The 18,078-nt window shown below is 39.1% G+C and overlaps 1 protein-coding gene across 3 annotated transcripts in view; it reads right to left on the bottom strand.

Moving 5' to 3' along the window:
- The window catches only part of LAMP2 (lysosomal associated membrane protein 2), a 38,289-nt gene that overhangs the window by 2,911 nt on the left and 17,300 nt on the right, over positions 1-18,078 (bottom strand). Inside the window, exons 5-9 of one of the 3 annotated variants that reach the window (XM_040265240.1) lie at positions 17,684-17,850; positions 16,289-16,411; positions 12,097-12,160; positions 11,502-11,666; positions 1,872-2,383 (exon numbers count right to left, since the gene is read on the bottom strand). In XM_040265240.1, coding sequence (XP_040121174.1) covers positions 2,244-2,383; positions 11,502-11,666; positions 12,097-12,160; positions 16,289-16,411; positions 17,684-17,850 — 659 coding nt within the window. In that variant the 3' untranslated portion in view covers positions 1,872-2,243. Of the gene's footprint in view, positions 1-1,871; positions 2,384-6,921; positions 8,925-11,501; positions 11,667-12,096; positions 12,161-16,288; positions 16,412-17,683; positions 17,851-18,078 lie in introns of those variants that run through there. The other 2 variants (XM_040265241.1, XM_040265239.1) reach the window with 2 other exon arrangements.

Genomic DNA, 18,078 nt, shown 5'->3' with positions numbered 1-18,078 from the left:
ACCACCACCTGTGTATTTCCCCACTCCCTTCCTACCTTGCCATAACTGTCGTGAAAATATAAAAATTCTGAATGAGTAATAAAATTCAAGTTAAAAAGGATTTATGATCAAGAAAATGCAATATAATGTTTTTCATACAAGCATTAGGTAACTATCAGGTTGTATTATTTTTTGCTGAGCAGTGGCCTGGAATAAAAGCAGAATCCAGTGGACACCACTGGACCACCAGGAAGGCTGTGTGCACGTGTGGTGTAGATTCTGAGCTCTGGATTGAGACAGAAATGAGTTTAAATCTTGACTCCTTCAAGTACTAGCTAAAGGACCTTGGTCAAGTAATTTAAACTGAGCTTCACTTTCCTCATCTATAAAAGGGGGATAATACCTACATTATAAGGTATCTGAGGATTAAAAACAATTATTTCTAAAATATCTGATACACATCAGAAGGTCAACAAGTGTTTACTCCCTTCTCTTTTCCTCCCATGTTTGTGATCCCATCCAAGGAGATTTTAGGCTTTGAAGTAGCAAACAGATCAAAATAGGAGGCATTCAAAAAGCTAACATTACCTTCAAAAGTATTTAAGCAAAGTTGGTGTCATATCATTTATTGGAAGTAATTAGTACAGAAACTCAAAGTGTCCAATGCTAATCTCATAGTTTCAAGTTTAAACCAGTTTTACTATTGAGTGATTAGATTTCATTGGGACTCTTTTAAATAAAAATGGTAATAATGCTTTTGTTGTCCACTAGATATATAACCTCAGTGAAGGCACTTCTCTTCTTCTGTAAAAATTACAGGATATAGAGTAAATAGTCTTTAAGGTCCTTTATAAATCTCATGCACATAACAAATGTGGTATTTGGTGTGATTTATGATCGAACAATAACTTGCTTTTTTACTCTAATTTTATCTTTTTCTCCTCTTGCATTTTTGTCATGCATAAAAAGTTGCTACCGTTCTGAATATATAATATGAATTTCAGCAATGACAATAGCTTTTATTAAAAGGATTTACTGTATTTTACTGAAAGCTTTCTGAGACTGAGAGCTGGGTGCCAAAATACTGATTAGTGAGTTATAAAAATTCTGAACAAGTCAAGATATACGTAGAATGAATTAATAAAATAATCACTTCAATGTGAAATTCTCAAGCTTCCTTTTTCTTGTCTATACATTCAGTATCTGTGCTGCACTTCTCACATGGAGCATGCTTCGATAGGGGTTGATTCTCTGGCTCATTTTAATGCCAACAGCTTCTCTCTACACTCCCATCTATGCTCTGCCCCACAGGGGATGTCTTGGAAAAACTAAGAGCCTAGTTGCTATGCCTCACTGCCTGCCTTTTGAGATTGCTGTTAGCTTACATTTCATAAGTACCAGTCTGATGACAACACTAAATAGATTTTAATGCTCCAGAGATCAACAAGATGAGGTAGAGAAACACAACACAATCTCTCCCAATTAGTTCATAGAATATTTCTATCTTTCAGTGCTAACTGGGCATCCAAGGAAGAGAAAAACACTTAAAAAAAAAAGGTAAGTGGTCAAACATGTTTGAATCTTTTCAGTCTATACTGCTGAAAAAGAAACTTTTTTTAAAAAGCTCTTAATTCTGAAGCCAGTTTAAGCTCTGTTGTGGTCTCTTGGGTCTGTTTTATACCTAGGGAAAAATCACAAGCCTAAGATACTGACTTCAGCTTCAAAGAAGTCAGCAAAAGTCACATAAAATGCTGATACTCCTGAGGACATTCAACTGAAAACCAAGTTTAAGCATATGATGGGCATTTATGCCACATCAACATTTATTTAATTAACTATATGCAAAGTGGTGAGTTTAAATCAGGATAGTTCTTATACACTGAAAAGAGAACACCAGTACTGAAACAATATTTATTAATTCCATGAAGAGACAACTACACATTCAACCTCCATAATGGCCATGTTACTAAGTTTCAGGCATCTTAGGTTAGAATCCAAATTTGGCCAAGGCTTAAGATAGACCTTGAAACACTGCACACCCATGTTCTTTTCAACAAATTTGTCTTCAGGACCAGTTAACACGACACTTTTTCAATTTTAAGCTGTTCTAGTTACAGTTTTTACTAATAAAGAATGATCTCAATATGCTGGGACTGACTTAAGACTTAAAGTTTTGCTATCTTCACAAAATATTTCAAAACTGAAAAGGAAGAAAATCTTGTTATGTGCATGTATTTTTATACAATCAATCAGAAAGCAGGTTTCTAAAATTGCTCATATCCAGCATGATGGCGCTTGAGACCAATAAAGTAAGCCAGCAACACTAGAATAAGCACTCCTGCCAAGGCTGCTCCCACCGCTATGGGCACAAGGAAGTTGTCGTCATCTGCACTGCAGTCTTGAGCTAGATGTGGAGAAAGGACAATTGAGAACAAAAACAGTGACTACATTTCTAATGTGTACACTCTAAGTTAAAATGACAGTTCTTCCCAACACACACATTCGTTTTTCACACCCAGACAACAAATCACTGGCACTCATTACTAGCAGATGAGATATCCCACGAAAGTGATTTTCCAAATAACCAAAACGTTTAAGTACCGTCTCCCTCCCACAAATGCAGTCATTTTGGATGAAAGACATAAAACGATCACCTATTTCCCAGATTTCTTAAATGGAAGATAATGGATAAATATATTTAGCCTTTCCTTGATGATCAAGCTGTGAGCTTTCAGAAGCAAACCGTTATGAAGTTGAAGAAGCATAGTGCCAGGTGCCCCGCAGACTGGGAAGCAATAATGAAATGAGCCAAATAACCAACTATACAAAGCAGATAGAAGACTCAATGCAGAGCAATACGCGGTCACTTAGTAGTAAGGAAAGGTATCAACCGGCCCAGATTAAATAACTGTTAGCCTCAAGATTTCAGTCTGGTATGAGTCAGACAAGAGAATCAGTGGTTAGAATTTCAAAATGTGCTATAACAGGGGCAGGGAACACACAAAGTGTCATCGAATTTACTCAGCCTTGTTACCCAAGACATAGTTTGAAAAAGGTGACACTAGAGCTATTAAGAATGAGTAAGAATTAGCTGTGCATGTAACAGGTGAAGGGCATTCCAGGTATAGAAAATAGCATAGACAAAAATATGGACCTATGGATGGTAACAAAACACAGGGCTTTGGGTAAAATGTAAGCAGGCTGGCATAGCTAAAACAATAGATTAAGAAATACTCTTGGAAAAGAGGTGGAAACAGGACGTTGGGACCAGCTTACAAAGGCATTGTATGCTCTAGGTAGTCTGGCCTTATACTGATAGAAAAAACATTTTTTTGCAGAATTTTAAGCAGGATATTTGTTTCAGAAGTTATGGGAGATGGAAGGCTGGAGGTATTGTTAGGAAGCAACTCTACTGCTAGAAGTTAGATGACCAATAATTCAATCATGAACTCAGTAATGTGCAGATGTAGAAGGGATAGACTAGAGATCCAATGAGAAGACCGTATTGACCAAATGGGTGTAGGCAGTGTGGTAGGAGATAATAGAATGGCTTCCAATTCCATGCTTTGGTGATTAGGTAGATACTGGTGCCATTCATGGTGATAAGGAATACAGAGGAATAATACACATTTCAGTTTTATATGTAATTATTTTTGTGAGGGTTAGTTTTTTAATTTTTAAAATCTGTGTATTCGGAGAGGGTAAAGAGGGATTTGTGGAAGAGGGAGACATTCAACCTTCAGATACCTGTGTCTTAACCAAGTGGCTGATGTACTTAAGTGATAGGTCAAACCAGGGACAGAGGTATTTCTCAGCAAGGGCAGATAAAATAAGAGGGTCAGGGACAAAACCCTTTGAATAATAAAGGAGTAGGGAAAAGTAGGAAAGGTAGGTAGAAAACGGTGCCTCAGAAGCCAAGGAAAGAAAGTTTCCATTATCATGAGAGAATAGTGTCAATTATTAGAGATGCCTGAGAAATGCCCACTGGTTGAAGCAATACAGAGGGTGGAGGCTAGGAGTCATATTGTTGCAGGTTTAAGAGTGAGTGGGAAGTGACTGGTTGGGAGATCAAGAACTTGGGATGGGGAACACAGTATTTGTTATGAGAAGTTTAGAGGGACAAAAAAAGGTAGACAGAAGGGGGACACTGGGTCAAGAAAGGATATCTTCAGGGTGGGAGGGACTTAAGTGGTTACACGATCAAGGAAAAAGCCATGAGTTTTTACAGGTTGAAGATGCCTCCTGGGAGGCAGGAGAAATCCAATTCTAGAAGCACTGACCAGAAGGAAAGCTACTGAGACTCCAGAAGAAAGGAACAGTGTAGACGGTGGTATGTTTGCAGAGATAGGAAGCAGCTAGTATGCTGAACCACAACTTCTATTTTCCATTTCTTTGCCTCTTACTGCCCTAATTCTCCTCCTCACTTGCAATTTACCAGGGATTGATAAATCTGATAATTACGCTTATTAGAATTGTGCCCAAAAGAATGAATAGCTGCAAGGCAAATCTGTATTTTCATGTAGGAAATGTGCCAGCCTTTCACTAGTCTCTGGAGCAACAACTGGGAGCAATATGCAATCCTAGAGTTTATGGACTTTTTGACATCAGCTTTGGCTGCCAGCTCAATGATCTTTTTCACTTGCTTCCTGGTTTTGTTAACAATCAGGATAGCTGAGATTGCCAGATGTGACTTCTGTGGATTTATGGTGTTAAGATCACCCAGTGAGCTCCTCCCCTTCAATTTCCCAAATTACCAGCCAGCATATAAACAGCTGGGCAACATGTACCATAAAGTATTATGCCTTGGATTTTATATAACTTGTTTTTTAAAAAATTCATTAGTAGATTAATTTCTCATTCTGGAAACAAATTCAAAGTTCTCTCTTTCCCAAATTGGGTATTTGACCCAATTTGAAATGACTGAAATGACTTTAATAAATACTGCCAATAAGGCTTTCATGTAAGACAAATATTCTTAGATCAAAAAGGCAATTCCACTAATACAAAGATTTTGCTAGATGCTGTCATTTACCTAAAATGCTCTCAATTAGTATGTGAAGTGTTAATTTATAATAACTATTGATTTTATGAATTCAACCTGCAAAAATTCTTCAGGTAATGGAAAGATGTTTTGGTAAACAAATTTTAATAAAATCACAACTTGAAGAAAACCTTTCTGCAAGTCCTTCTGTCCTGCTCTATCTGCCTAATGTACACTTGAGACCATACTGAAAATATTTCTGGAGACTGGAAAAGTGGAAGAGTTTAATAATCACAGAAGCAGTGAAGAATTTTAGAAGTAAAATTTCATGGCCATTGAAATCTCAAGGAAAATGTTCATGGAGATTTTAAAAATGCTGTTAATCTTCAATTTTATGTTAGTTCAGAAATTTGTCAGATACACTTTTCAGGGTAAGGGTTGAAAAGTCAAGATGTACATTTATAATAAAATAGAAAACAAACACCTCTTTAAAACCAATGAGTTAAATTTCTCTTTGGAAGAATCAGAATTAAGAGGCACATTTTTATGTGACATTTATCACATACCTTTTAGATCTACAGTCAAACTGCTTGAAGTTTATTACACGGATCTGAAAAGATACTTGAAGCTACTCTATACTAGTTTCAAAAATATGATAATTATTGATGCAGAAAATTAGGTACTAGGATAAAAGATCGGAGAAGGCAATGGCACCCCACTCCAGTACTCTTGCCTGGAAAATCCCATGGACGGAGGAGTATGGTAGGCTGCAGTCCATGGGGTCGATAAGAGTTGGATACGACTGAGCGACTTCCCTTTCACTTTTCACTTTCATGCACTGGAGAAGGAAATGGTAACCCACTCCAGTGTTCTGGCCTGGAGAATCCCAGAGACGGGGGAGCCTGGTGGGCTGCCGTCTATGGGGTCGCACAGAGTCGGATACGACTGAAGTGACTTAGCAGTAGCAGGATAAAAAATCAGGAGATAAGTAGGAGAAAGATGAGCCTAAGACAATGTAATATTATCTACTTAAATAAATAGAAATAAAAATGCTATAATCCTAAAAATATCTTGATTCTTTTAAGAATTCCTCCTAAAAAAATGCAATAAACTTCAGATGGTATGTTTTACACTTGATGAAAATATGTTTTTTATCCCTAACAAGTAGCTTATCAGGTTTCTTCTAAAAATACTCAGATGTATATTTTTCTTCACTGAAATGAAAAATTTCACTCAAAGAAATACAAGTAACAAGACTTGAAAACCCTCAACCCCCAGATGAAAAAACTGAGAGACCCCAGTTGAGTAGCTTGACCAAAGGCACATGGTAGCTAGTAGAGTTAAGAGCTGTGATGATTAACTGGCAGTCACAGGCTTAACTGGGTAATCCAGAGGAAAGCCAGCCAGGCTGCTAAATGGTTGTGTGTGACACACTAAGGGAGACTGGGAAGTCACCTAGAAATTGGAAGTTTCATGCATTTTAAGGTGATCTGAGAGAAAGATTACATACAATCCTGTTTTGGCTTGGATCAATAGCTTGGTTTCTGTGGCTGCAATGTACAGATATTAAACATCAGCCTCAATTTAGGTGTTGAGAAAAGTATACAGAGATACTCTGTTGCTTTTACTATAAAATATTCTAAATCATTGGTTTCCTAACTGGCTACACATTAGATTCAACTGGGGAGCTTACACACATACATTCCATACACATCTCATCCCAGACCTGATTTTTACTCTGTAGCCACTCCAACATCAGTAAGGACCTATACATACATACACACACACACACACACACACACACACACACACACACCCCACTCTCCCAGACAGTAATACACAGAACATTCTGGAAATAATTTAGTTCTAGGCATTTCTGAAGTTTTTCCTTTTGGAAGAAATTGCCATTATATAGTATACAAAATCTAGACTTTAGCCAACAGGAAAGAAATGTGAGCAAATTTCCTTAAGAAATAAAAGAATCTTTATTGTTTGTTTTAGAAGCAATATGTTGAGCAAGTGGACAGTCAAATAACCGAAGAGAAATACCATACATCAACTAGTGGTTTAAACATTTGAGGAAAAAAACATGAAAAGCATTTACATGGACCAGATTCTTTATACAAATGCTAACCCATGAGAAACACCCAGAAACCAAATAGAGTGTTAGACCATCAAGATGTAAACCCAGTAAAACCAAACTACAAAAGGTACAAAGAACACGTGGCTATATGAATAATAGTGTGAGTAATAGCATATAAACTGGCCCATGTAAAATACGAAAATAGTCAATTAAGTCAGGTTCTCTATAAAACAGTGCTAATTAGAGGTATTTTAATATGAATCAGGTATATAATCTCAAGGTAGAAACTTCTAAAAACATTAACAGCATTAAGCCAGTGCCACTTGCTTGTGCTTCCAATTTTTATTTTTTAAAAAAGCTGCTTTGACTCTTGAGAAATATCTAAGGCTCATACTCTTGGAAGCGTTGTCCATTCCTATAAGGGTAACAATCTTATACTAAAACATTATTTAAATAAAGATTTTTTAAAAAAAATCAGATTTATATTTAGCCTTTAAAAAGTGCCTTAAGCTGGCAAAGCAGCTCCAAGTAGCTTTCTAGAGAGGGGCTCTAGACATTAGGTGGTGCAGGTGAAATGGACAATTGGTGCCTCTCCCCAGAGCACAAAACTTAACACAAAGTACATGAATTGATGATGCTACAGTAATGAACAATAATAACGTAAGCTTTGATTAGCACTGAACTATTTAAATATGAAAGCCACATTAGTAAATGTAGCCATCAATGCAAGCTGGAAAGGAAGAACAGCTTTTTCGTCAACAAAGAGAAGACCAAGACTTTCGGGTTAGGTCCAAGTTCTTTATCTAGGACATACTGGCATTTCTTCTTTAAGGAAAAGGAAAGAATAAAACAAACTACCACCAACACGGAGACTCAAAGACTAAAGAGAAATCTACATAAATCTAGTGACATTAATATTAGCACTGTGAGTAGGGGCCAATTTATGGGTACAAAGAACTAACACCTCAAACTGGCACTGCCTAGCAATTACCTCTAAAGCATCTAGAAAATGGATTGAAATGCCCAGGTGGAATAGTCTTTTATCTTACCATTTAAAAGGCTGAATTACCCAGTTGCTTTTTTTTTAAAGAAAGGACTCAACAGTCAAGATTAACACCTATTCTAAAATTTTAAAAGCTTTTGTATCTTTTGTCACTACAGCCATATTAAGTACAAGTGTACTCAAAAGGCATTAGAAAAGCATGCATTGCTAAGAACATAATACTATTAGACCCTGTTCACATCTACTGGCATATCTCTCATAGTCAAATATGCAGCAATGCCAAAGCAGCTAAGTTAACCTGCAAACAAAATCACTAAGAAAAGCAAAATGAGCAAGTACAAATCCACCATACAATGTGTTGTCTCAATTTGACTACATACGAGGTTGGGGAGGGGGTTAAGCTCTTTTTCCTAAACTGTATATTTCTAATCAGAATGTCTAAAGTGACAACAACAAAATACTAATTCAAGACAATGTAAAACAGAATCTATAATTCATGCAATTTTGCACATTTGGGGGGGAGGTGCTATAAAAATGTTTTAAATTCTTTAGTTGGAAAAGCCAAAATCGTGATTAATTTATAGTTTATCATTTTAGGGGTTTTTTTTAATCTATTTGAGTTTGAAATCCCCAAATACCACCTGTTTCAAGATCAGCACTGTAAACTATATATACCTTAAGTTGAACAGTATTGCATGTTGGAATTTGTACTTGCTTTTATTATCATGTAGATTAATGTTACAGAGTCTGATATCCAGCATAACTTTTTCTTCTGCCAATTAGGTAAGCAATCACTATAACGATAATCAAGCCTGAAAGACCAGCACCAACTATAATTGGTATTAGAATGGTGTCATCATCCAGCGAACACTCTTGGGCTGTAGGTGAGAAAAAGTGTGTAACAAAGAATGAGTATAATAAAAAAGAAATGATGTTCCAAAAGTAAAAGATGTTCATTAAAAAGTTAGAAAATGCTTTTAAAAGATCAACTTTAAGTAATTAAGACAGGTCTATTTTTATGATAAAGCTACATAAATTATGGATTGTTCTAGAATCAAAATCCTAAAACTTATTTGTCCTTTCATTCACGTATGTTTGTATATATTAGATATGCATGTATACTCATTTATGTAAAACACATACACGTGTCTATATTTCTTTGTTTATATATTCCAAGTGCTTTCCAAAATAGGAGTTATTACTTTATCAGAAATGAAGGGAGCCAATCTAGCCAGATTTCTACATAGCCAGTTTAGACTCTTCGTGGCAGAGTGATGTCTTTAGGGAAACTGGCAGATCAGGAAGCTTTCATCACGGGATCAGAAGAGCCACACTATAGCCTGTGAACCAAATCTGGCCCAAAGGCTAAAAAAATGCCTTTTGAACATTTTTAAATGATTGGGGCGGGGGGGACAAAAACAAAAGATGATTTTGTGATTCATGTGAATTACATGAAATTCAAGTTTCTGGTATCCACAAAGCAAGTTTTACTGGAAAACAGCCACGTTCACTTGTTTACTGCCTGTGGTTCTTTTTCATGCCGCAACAGCAGAGCTCAATAGTCGTGACAGAGACCATATGGCCTCCAAAGCTGAAACACGGTCTGAGCCTTTACAAAAAGAGCCTGCAGATTCTCAACTTTAAGGAAACGCTTCTAGTGGCTGCTAAAGTCAAGAAACTGAGACCTCTGACTAATTTGAGTGTGTTTACCACATTTATCAATCCAGTCAGGGCTCACAGGGGCTATCTTTTCCATTTCTAGAGAGCAGTCTGATTCAGTAAAATCCATCAACACTCTTACCTTACTCCTCCTACACAGTCAAATATTACCAGTCAAGAACCTAGCTCCACAAATAGATTACACATTCAGTATCAGTACTAAATGCTATATACTCCTTTGGGTGATATTTTTAATTCTATGTATATGAAAACCAAAGCGGCAAATAAGAGAAAAAATATACCTCATCTGTATTTTAGCTGACTGCACACTGCAAATAATCTGAAGTTCAACACAAATCTGGACTTAAAACTTGAAGGTAATAATGTAGGGGAGGAGCTTGATAAAGACTCAAAAGTAAAACGATGAAAGGATCAAAATAATTGAGAAGGAAATGGTAACCCACTCCAGTATTCTAGCAGGGAAAATCCCACGGACAGAGGAGCCTGGTGGGCTACAGTTCATGGGGTCGCAGAGAGCCAGACACGACTGAGTGACTGAGCGCACAAGCAAAATCTGACCAAGGGGAAAATGAATTCTTGAGACTATGTTTTAATTGTGATCAAGCCCTCTAATCACAACAATGGTAGGGTCAAGAGCCTAATTTATTCTGGCCTAACCAAGGCCAGCTAGGTGTTCAGCACTACTGCAAAGCCGCTGAGCAGCTCATAGCATATGCACTTTCAGATGCAGCTTCCACATTTCTTTCTAAACCATTGAATTCATTGTTGAAAAGGATGTGGATGACTCGTGTGGCTCTGCTTGGCAGAGCTGTGATCCACAAATCATCCATTTTATGTAATCGGGTTTAAAAGACGAGTCAATTAAGGAATTTTATGTACTTTTCCCTCTTCATGCAGATTTTAATCTTGTAATGCCAAATGCATCTTTGATAATCGTATAAACACAGTGTAATGAGCTGTTCACAAAGCTTTCACTAAAAATCTGTTAAATACCACCATTAGCCCTGAGTAGACCTTCCAAGAGCCTCATTCACACTGGCACATGCTTTTAAAACTCTCCAGATCATTCTAGCTGGCCAAAACATAGGCCACATCTGAGACTTTCCTACCACAATCTTTTGTCTTAATAAAATGAGACCAAACTGCTTTAATTCGAGTATGAAAATGTTTCCAGCGAGAAGATGGCCCCAAGAAGGCAGACAAGATGCTCAAAAACCGCTGCTCCCCAGTGCCATCCTTCCCACAAATGACAACCCATGGAGGAGTGTCTGTGTCTTATGTTCAGTTCAGTTCAGTCGCTCAGTCGTGTCTGACTCTTTGCAACCCCATGAATTGCAGCACGCCAGGCCTCCCTGTCCATCACCAACTCCCAGAGTTCACTCAAACTCATGTCCATCGAGTAGGTGATGCCATCCAACCATCTCATCCTCTGTCATCCCCTTCTCCTCCTGCCCCCAATCCCTCCCAGCATGAGTCTTTTCCAATGAGTCAACTCTTCGCTGAGGTGGCCAAAGTATTGTAAAGCTCACTTAAAGGACCTATCAGTTTTTAGCTTTAAGAACTTTGCTGCAAATGATTCTGAGATTACAAAACACACTTAATTTGAGCAAAATGATTAGCTAATACAGTCACACCACTTTCTCAGGGCTATAACAGTCGAGAGGTGAATTCCTATTTCTCTATTCCAGGGCTTAAATTTCCACGACTCAAAAGAAAAGCCACCTAGCAGTCAACCTATGAGCATAAATTATTAATAAAACTTGCTTGATTCTTACCAGTAGAATACTTTCCTTCTGTCACACTGAAAGGCTGAACCCTTAGATCAAAGGTATTTATCTGAAATGCTCCAGACACGGAAACGGTCTGCTCTTTGTTGCACATATAAGAACTTCCCAGGGGAGCATCCCAGTAGCTGAGATTGGTATTTGAAATGCTGTAAACTTTAAAGGAAAAAAAAAGTTAGTAACTTCTTATCCTGTCAATATTTCTTAAAAAGTGGGGAGGCGGAAGACAATCCTGAGGAATTTTCTGTGAAATACGGGAGAGCTCAGGGTACAGGGTCTGCCCACAAAAAGCCATTCTTAAGATCACTAACTAGGTTCCCTATCTCTTTGGATGTTGCGACAGTCTAAAACCCAGTCACATTCTTAACTATTACTTACTATGCTTTGAAAATACAAGATATTGCACAAGATAAAACCAGTTCTAAGTTATGGTCAAAGTCCAATTTTGACATAGAATCTTCTGTTCCATTAAATAAGGCACTTGTCATTAAATTATCTTGTTATTTGGTAACAAGATAACTATGGTTTGTATTCTTTCAGTGAAACCTATACTCCTCCCCACCTCCCAGGCCAATGTTTTGCTTACCAGAGCCATTAACCAAAAACATGCTGACATTCACCTCCTTCAGATAGAATCGGTTTTCATTTTTCTGTGTGAAAAAAAAGCATCCAGTTAGTCAAGGCATCACAGCTGTTTACAGACACAGTTAACATCTATGGAAGGAGAGCAATCTAATACTATTACCCAGAAGATCCAACCATGGATTAGACCTGGCCCAGTAGCACAAATTGCAAATAAGTCAAGAGATTCAAAATGTGACTGAAACCCTTTTACCTCTTCATTTTTGTTTCCAACTTTGGGACCAGAGATGATGTGCTCACCTGGTTCCCAGACACTTAGCAATTCACTCCCTCCATTCTGATCTTTCTGTCACTTTCCAAGCCCTTACCACCTCTAGCCTGGATCACAACAGCCTCTTCACAGGGCTCCCTGCCTTTCTGCCTGTCCAGCTCTGTTTTTCCTCCAATGCTATTTTCTTTCTGAAGCATTAAGCTGATCAGAGGATCCTTCTAATTACTTCACCGCTTAGTATGTACAAGGTAACACATCTAAGTGTTCCAGGGAGCCAGCAAAATGGACACATTTGGATCTTGCCCCCATTGTGTTTACAATCTGCCAGAGAAGACAAATAAAAATAAATAACCATACTACAAAAAAGAAAGTGATAAATTATGAATAAAAGGAGAGGAACTCCAACTAGGGAAGGAGCAAAGGCAACAGAAGGTTAGGGATGGGCCATCTGAATGGGGTAGGATTCAATTAGGAAAGAAGCACAAACAAGTATTCAAGAAGGGAAGAGCCTGAGTAAAGAAGTCAGAAATGAGCATCATCGCAAGCACACTGGCATCTGAAAACTTTAAGCACTGTTCCTAAAACTTTACCCAGGAGGCTTCATGGAAGAATTACAACACCCCATTTTGAGATGGGATAACTGATCCATGGAGGGTGTTGAGCAACTTCCGCAAGGCTACAGAGTTAGCTGGGATTTGACCCCAGGGAGTCTGGCTGTGGAGCCTGAGTGCTGGTTCCTCGGCCACTCTCCTACCACACTGGATGTGCACAGGCAACACGGTGACGGAAGCATGAGCTTCACGACAAGGGAAAGAAGGAAACATAAAGCTGGATATGCAGGTTACTTTGCACAGCGGGGAGAAGAGGCTTGAACTATCCCAGGCATGGAATTTAGATGTTTTCTTGTTGGCAAAACAGAACTACTGCAGGTTTCTGAGAAAGAGCTGAGCTTCAAGAAGATTCAGCTGATGCCGAAGTACATTAGGGGAGGGGAGGAGAAGGTGGGGGCTAGTTAGGAGATGGTCTGAAACTAGATAGGAGGTAAGTGGTAATGGAGGCTGGAATCAGTAGGGAATGAAAACAAGGGCGCAGATTAAGAGAACTTCAGGAGAAAGCACACAGAAGTCTTGACAACCCCACCCCATCTCTCCTTGGTTCGCCATTCAAGGCTCTCCACAATTTGTCCCAAACACTCTTCCAAACTTATCATTCACTAAACATGTTCCATGCCTCATTTTCCACCTGGTCTTGATTGTGTTCCTTTATCCAGGGATATTCTGTACTTTTTCACTTACTCCCCTTATACTCCATATGTACACATCTGACCCATTCTTGAATGTCCAGCTTTAATGCCATCTCTTCTGTAAAACCCTCCTGACTCTCCTCCAGCCAGAATTAATGGCTCGTTCCTCTATACTTCCATTGTTGTGTTGGGGCGCTCAGTCATGTCTGACTCTTTGTGAGCCCATGGACTGTAGCTCGCCAGGTTCCTCTGTCCATGGAACTCTCTAGGCAAGAATATTGAAAGCAGCCATTCCCTTCTCCAAGGGACCTTCCTGATCCAGGGATCAAACCTGGGACTCTTGTGTCTCCTGCAATAGCAGGCAGATTCTTTACCACTGAATCACCTGGGAAGCCCTCCTTTACTCCCATAGCACTTTGTACTTTCCTCTGGTCTAACACTCATCCCACTTTGAATGCACCTCCTACAGCACAGTCTACTTTTCGACAGAATCAAATCCAAAAGCCAGCATGGCATTCAAGGCCTTCCATAAAAGTGGTGGTTATCTGTACACTGTTATCTTTATCACTTGGGGACTTCCCCAGTGGCTCAGTGGTAAAGAATCCGCCTGCGGACGCAGGAGATGCAGGCTCGATCCCTGAGTCAGGAAGATCCCCTGGAGAAGGAAACAGCAACTTGCTCCAGTTCTCTTGCCTGGAAAATTCCATGGACAGGAGACTGGTGGGCTACAGTCCATGGGGTCACAAAAGTTGGATGCAACTGAGCGCATGCATGCACACACCTTGACCGATAGATCATGGGCATCTTAAGAACACAGGCCTTCTTCTTTGTATCCCACCATAGCATCCTGTGTTGTTGTTGTTTAGTCACCAGTCATGTCCAACTCTTCGCAATCCTGTGGACTGCAGCATGTCAGGCCTCCCTGTCCCTCACCACCCCCTGGAGTTCCCCAAGTTCATGTCCACTGCAATGGTGATGCCATCCAGCCATCTCATCCTCTGACACCCTCTTTTCCTTTTGCCCTCAATCTTTCCCAGCATCAGGTCTTTACCAATGGGGAAAAAAAAAAAAACCACATGCCTTGTTATGGCGAGTGGCTTGTGTAACTCAATTAAGCTACGAGTTTTGCCGTGTAAGGCCATTCAAGACAGACGGGTCATAGAAGAGTTCTGACAAAATGTGATCCACTGGAGGAGCGAATGGCAAACCACCCCAGTATACTTGCCATTAGAACCTCATGAACAGTATAAAAAGCATCCTGTATATACACTGAATTCAATTATCCTGACAAGCAACTGTCATGATAGGATTGAAGGTGAGATGGGCCCCACTGAACTCTGGTGACACTGTAGGTATTTCTAGACTTTTCAAAGTGCCTGTAGCAGGGTTAAAATGTCACTATTTTGAACCACATTTTAGAACAGTCTTCTGGAATTAAGCATTACATATTTCCCCATGAGAGTCAGAAAAAACCATGTTCCCTTTAGGATCCTACCTCAGCTAGAAAGATCAAGCTCAATCACTCAAAAGGGAATGAATCTAAAATCTTGCTTTCTTCGTTCTTATTGACTACAATATAATCTCTATGAGATAACTTGGGAAGCTTGCTCTACCACATTGAAGATGACAAGCTTAACTATACATTCTGAATAGCAGTTCACTGGTCATATGTGTACTGTAATGGAGAAATTATTTACATATTGGTAAAAGAAGATTTTTATAAACCTTTCTAAAATATAATCATCAATTACTCCACTTATTTTCCATAGAGGAAAAAGGCTTTATACTCAAAATACCAAGTTTAGACAAGAAACAAAGACATACCTAACTTCTCATGTATCAGATGTTGAAGCTATTTCCCCATCCCCAGATATGAGTAATCTGATTTAAAAGCACAACTGTTTTTAGCCACTTATATAATAACTGTTGGTGGGTTAACAGGTTCCCTCATGGGTAGCTAGCCCCTCTTCCCCATTCCAATTTGTCATAACCTGTGCACGCACATGCACACACACATACACCCTTCAAAAAATTATGGGGATAACAACTGCTTCTGAGAAGGTGGAAATAAAGGTCCTCAATGATTAATTTATGCTAGCTAGAAGTAGAACATGCACGAAAACTTGTTTAGGGTCCAGCCTTTGATAGGACCATGAACAAAGAACACCTGGATGCCACCATTATCAACTATCCTGACGTAGTACATGCAGAGCCTTGGACATAGTGAGTGCTCAGTAAGTGTTAGCTATCATTATTACTGATACTCTGATGAGTAATATAACCCTGAAAAACCCTAAATATTATAAGAGATAAACAGGAGAATTTTCTAACCAATAATGGAAAAAAAACTATGGAAAGTACTTTGTCTTTTATAAATAGACTTTATTATTACATATATCTATTTGGACAGATTAGATTTTTTTTTTTATATGGGTTAATTCTTACTCCTACCCTAAGGTCTAACAGCAGAAGAGGAGAATAAGCCCAGTCCACAGAACATGGAAGTGACCCTGCGGGATTAACAGGAATCAGTGGACTACACTGTATAATTAAGTAGTGTTGAAATGGAAAATAGAGATAATTATCCCCCTCAACACATAAACATACACACCCATTCACACAGGGACTTTCAGATGTGTTTCTGAGAGAATGATCCTAATTCTTCATGAACCCGTTACTCACCACAGCAAAGACAAAGTCGAGATACTTGATGTTGCTGCTGCTCAACCTGAGCAGAGCAGTTTGAGGTTGGCAGCTGCCAGTAGCACTGGTTGTGTTGGGATTGATATTAAAAACTGAAGCAACCTTTAGGGGAAGAGGAGGGGGAAAAGGCATAGATTAACCACAAAAATCTATAGCAAAACCTTATATTCCAGTAAGATCAAGTTCATGGAGAACAAAAACTCCTTTTGTCTCCTGGATATTTAAATGTATGATGTCTTACTTTCAAAGCTGGTACAAGCCCCTCAAGCTGTAACCCAGCAGACTTAAAAAAAAAGGGGGGGAAGACAAGAGAGAAACTTCCTCAAACAATGAGCCAAATGAAAAGACATTTTTTATGGAGCACAAGAGCCATCTGTCTAGCTTGTTTAAGTCCCAAGACACTGGAAATGGGATTGGTTCGCCAGAACGCCCTCTGTAGGCCCAATAGAGCTTTGCAAGCAGAATTGCCATTAAGCACTCCTTTCTCTATATACCATTCAAATCATCAAACAGCTGGAGAAACAGCTGCACTCTTCCAAGTTTACAGTGTTAGTCACTCAGTTGTGTCGGACTCTTTGGAACCCCATGGTCTGACCACAGAATTCTCTAGGCAAGAATACTGGAGTGGGCTGCTATTCCCTTCTCCAGGGGATCTTCCTGACCCAGGGATTGAGTCAGGGTCTCCTGCACTGCAGGCAGATTTTTTACCATCTGAGCCACCAGGGAAGCCCTCACATAAAAGTGTGAAGGAGTTGTATTTTTAAACTAACTGAAACAAAGATCAACTGCTTGGACTTCCCTCATGGTGCAGTGAATAAGAATCTGCCTGCCAATGCAGGGGACTCAGGTTCCATCCCTGGTCCAGGAAGATCCCACATGCCACAGAGCAAATAAGCCCTTGCGCCAAAACCACTGAGCCCCATATGCCTAGAGCCCGTGCTGCACAACAGAGAAGCCACCACAATAAGCATGTGCACAGTAACGATGAGTAGCCCCCACTGACCGCAACTAGAGAAAGCCCACCCAAAGCAATGAAGACCCAGCACAGAGAAAAATAAGTGGGAAAAAAAAAAAAAGACTGCTCTTAAAAAAAAAAAACTGCTCATATTGTGACCTGCTGACGGGAAAAGAATCTACACCCCAAAGAGTCCCTTAAACTAATAGGTTTCCTGCTGGCCAAGACAATCCTTTGACAGCAACATTAACTCTTTATGGTTGTATTAACTCAAATTAGTCACAACTCTACAAGACAACATCAGATCAGTATTTAAAACTCCATCAGTCTATTACACCACTTTTGGGCTGAAGGCTGGAACCACTACATTGGAAAGGAGACACAGAAAAGAATGTATCAATAAAAACAGGCAACTATACCTTATCATGAGTAATGTTCAGCTGCAGCCCCATGGTAGCCAGAAGACAGGTACCATTGCTATTTACAACTGAATAGGATCCGACCACTGGTTTTGTTGGAGATGGCGCCGTGGTGGGAATGATGGGCACGGCAGTGGTTACAGTTTTATCTTTATCACACAAAAACTCTAAAATATACATGGACAAAATAAACTGTTTAACTCATAAGGTCAGGGACGAGCAACATATTTCTCAAAACAGAAGTCCAAAAGGATTATATTCGGGATAAGGAATGTCTTGAAAGTGTTATTAGTATTTTAAACTAAATGAGGCGGAGGTCCTCAAACTGCTGCTTCACATGCAGACAATCTTTAAAAAGTTATGAGACACACACACACAAAAAAAAGTTATGACAC

This window comes from Oryx dammah, unplaced genomic scaffold (assembly GCF_014754425.2).
Source record: "Oryx dammah isolate SB20612 unplaced genomic scaffold, SCBI_Odam_1.1 HiC_scaffold_23, whole genome shotgun sequence".
NCBI classification, from domain to species: Eukaryota; Metazoa; Chordata; class Mammalia; order Artiodactyla; family Bovidae; genus Oryx; species Oryx dammah.
The sequence above is the reverse complement of the archived record's forward strand: the minus strand, read 5'-3'. Positions and strand labels throughout refer to the sequence as shown.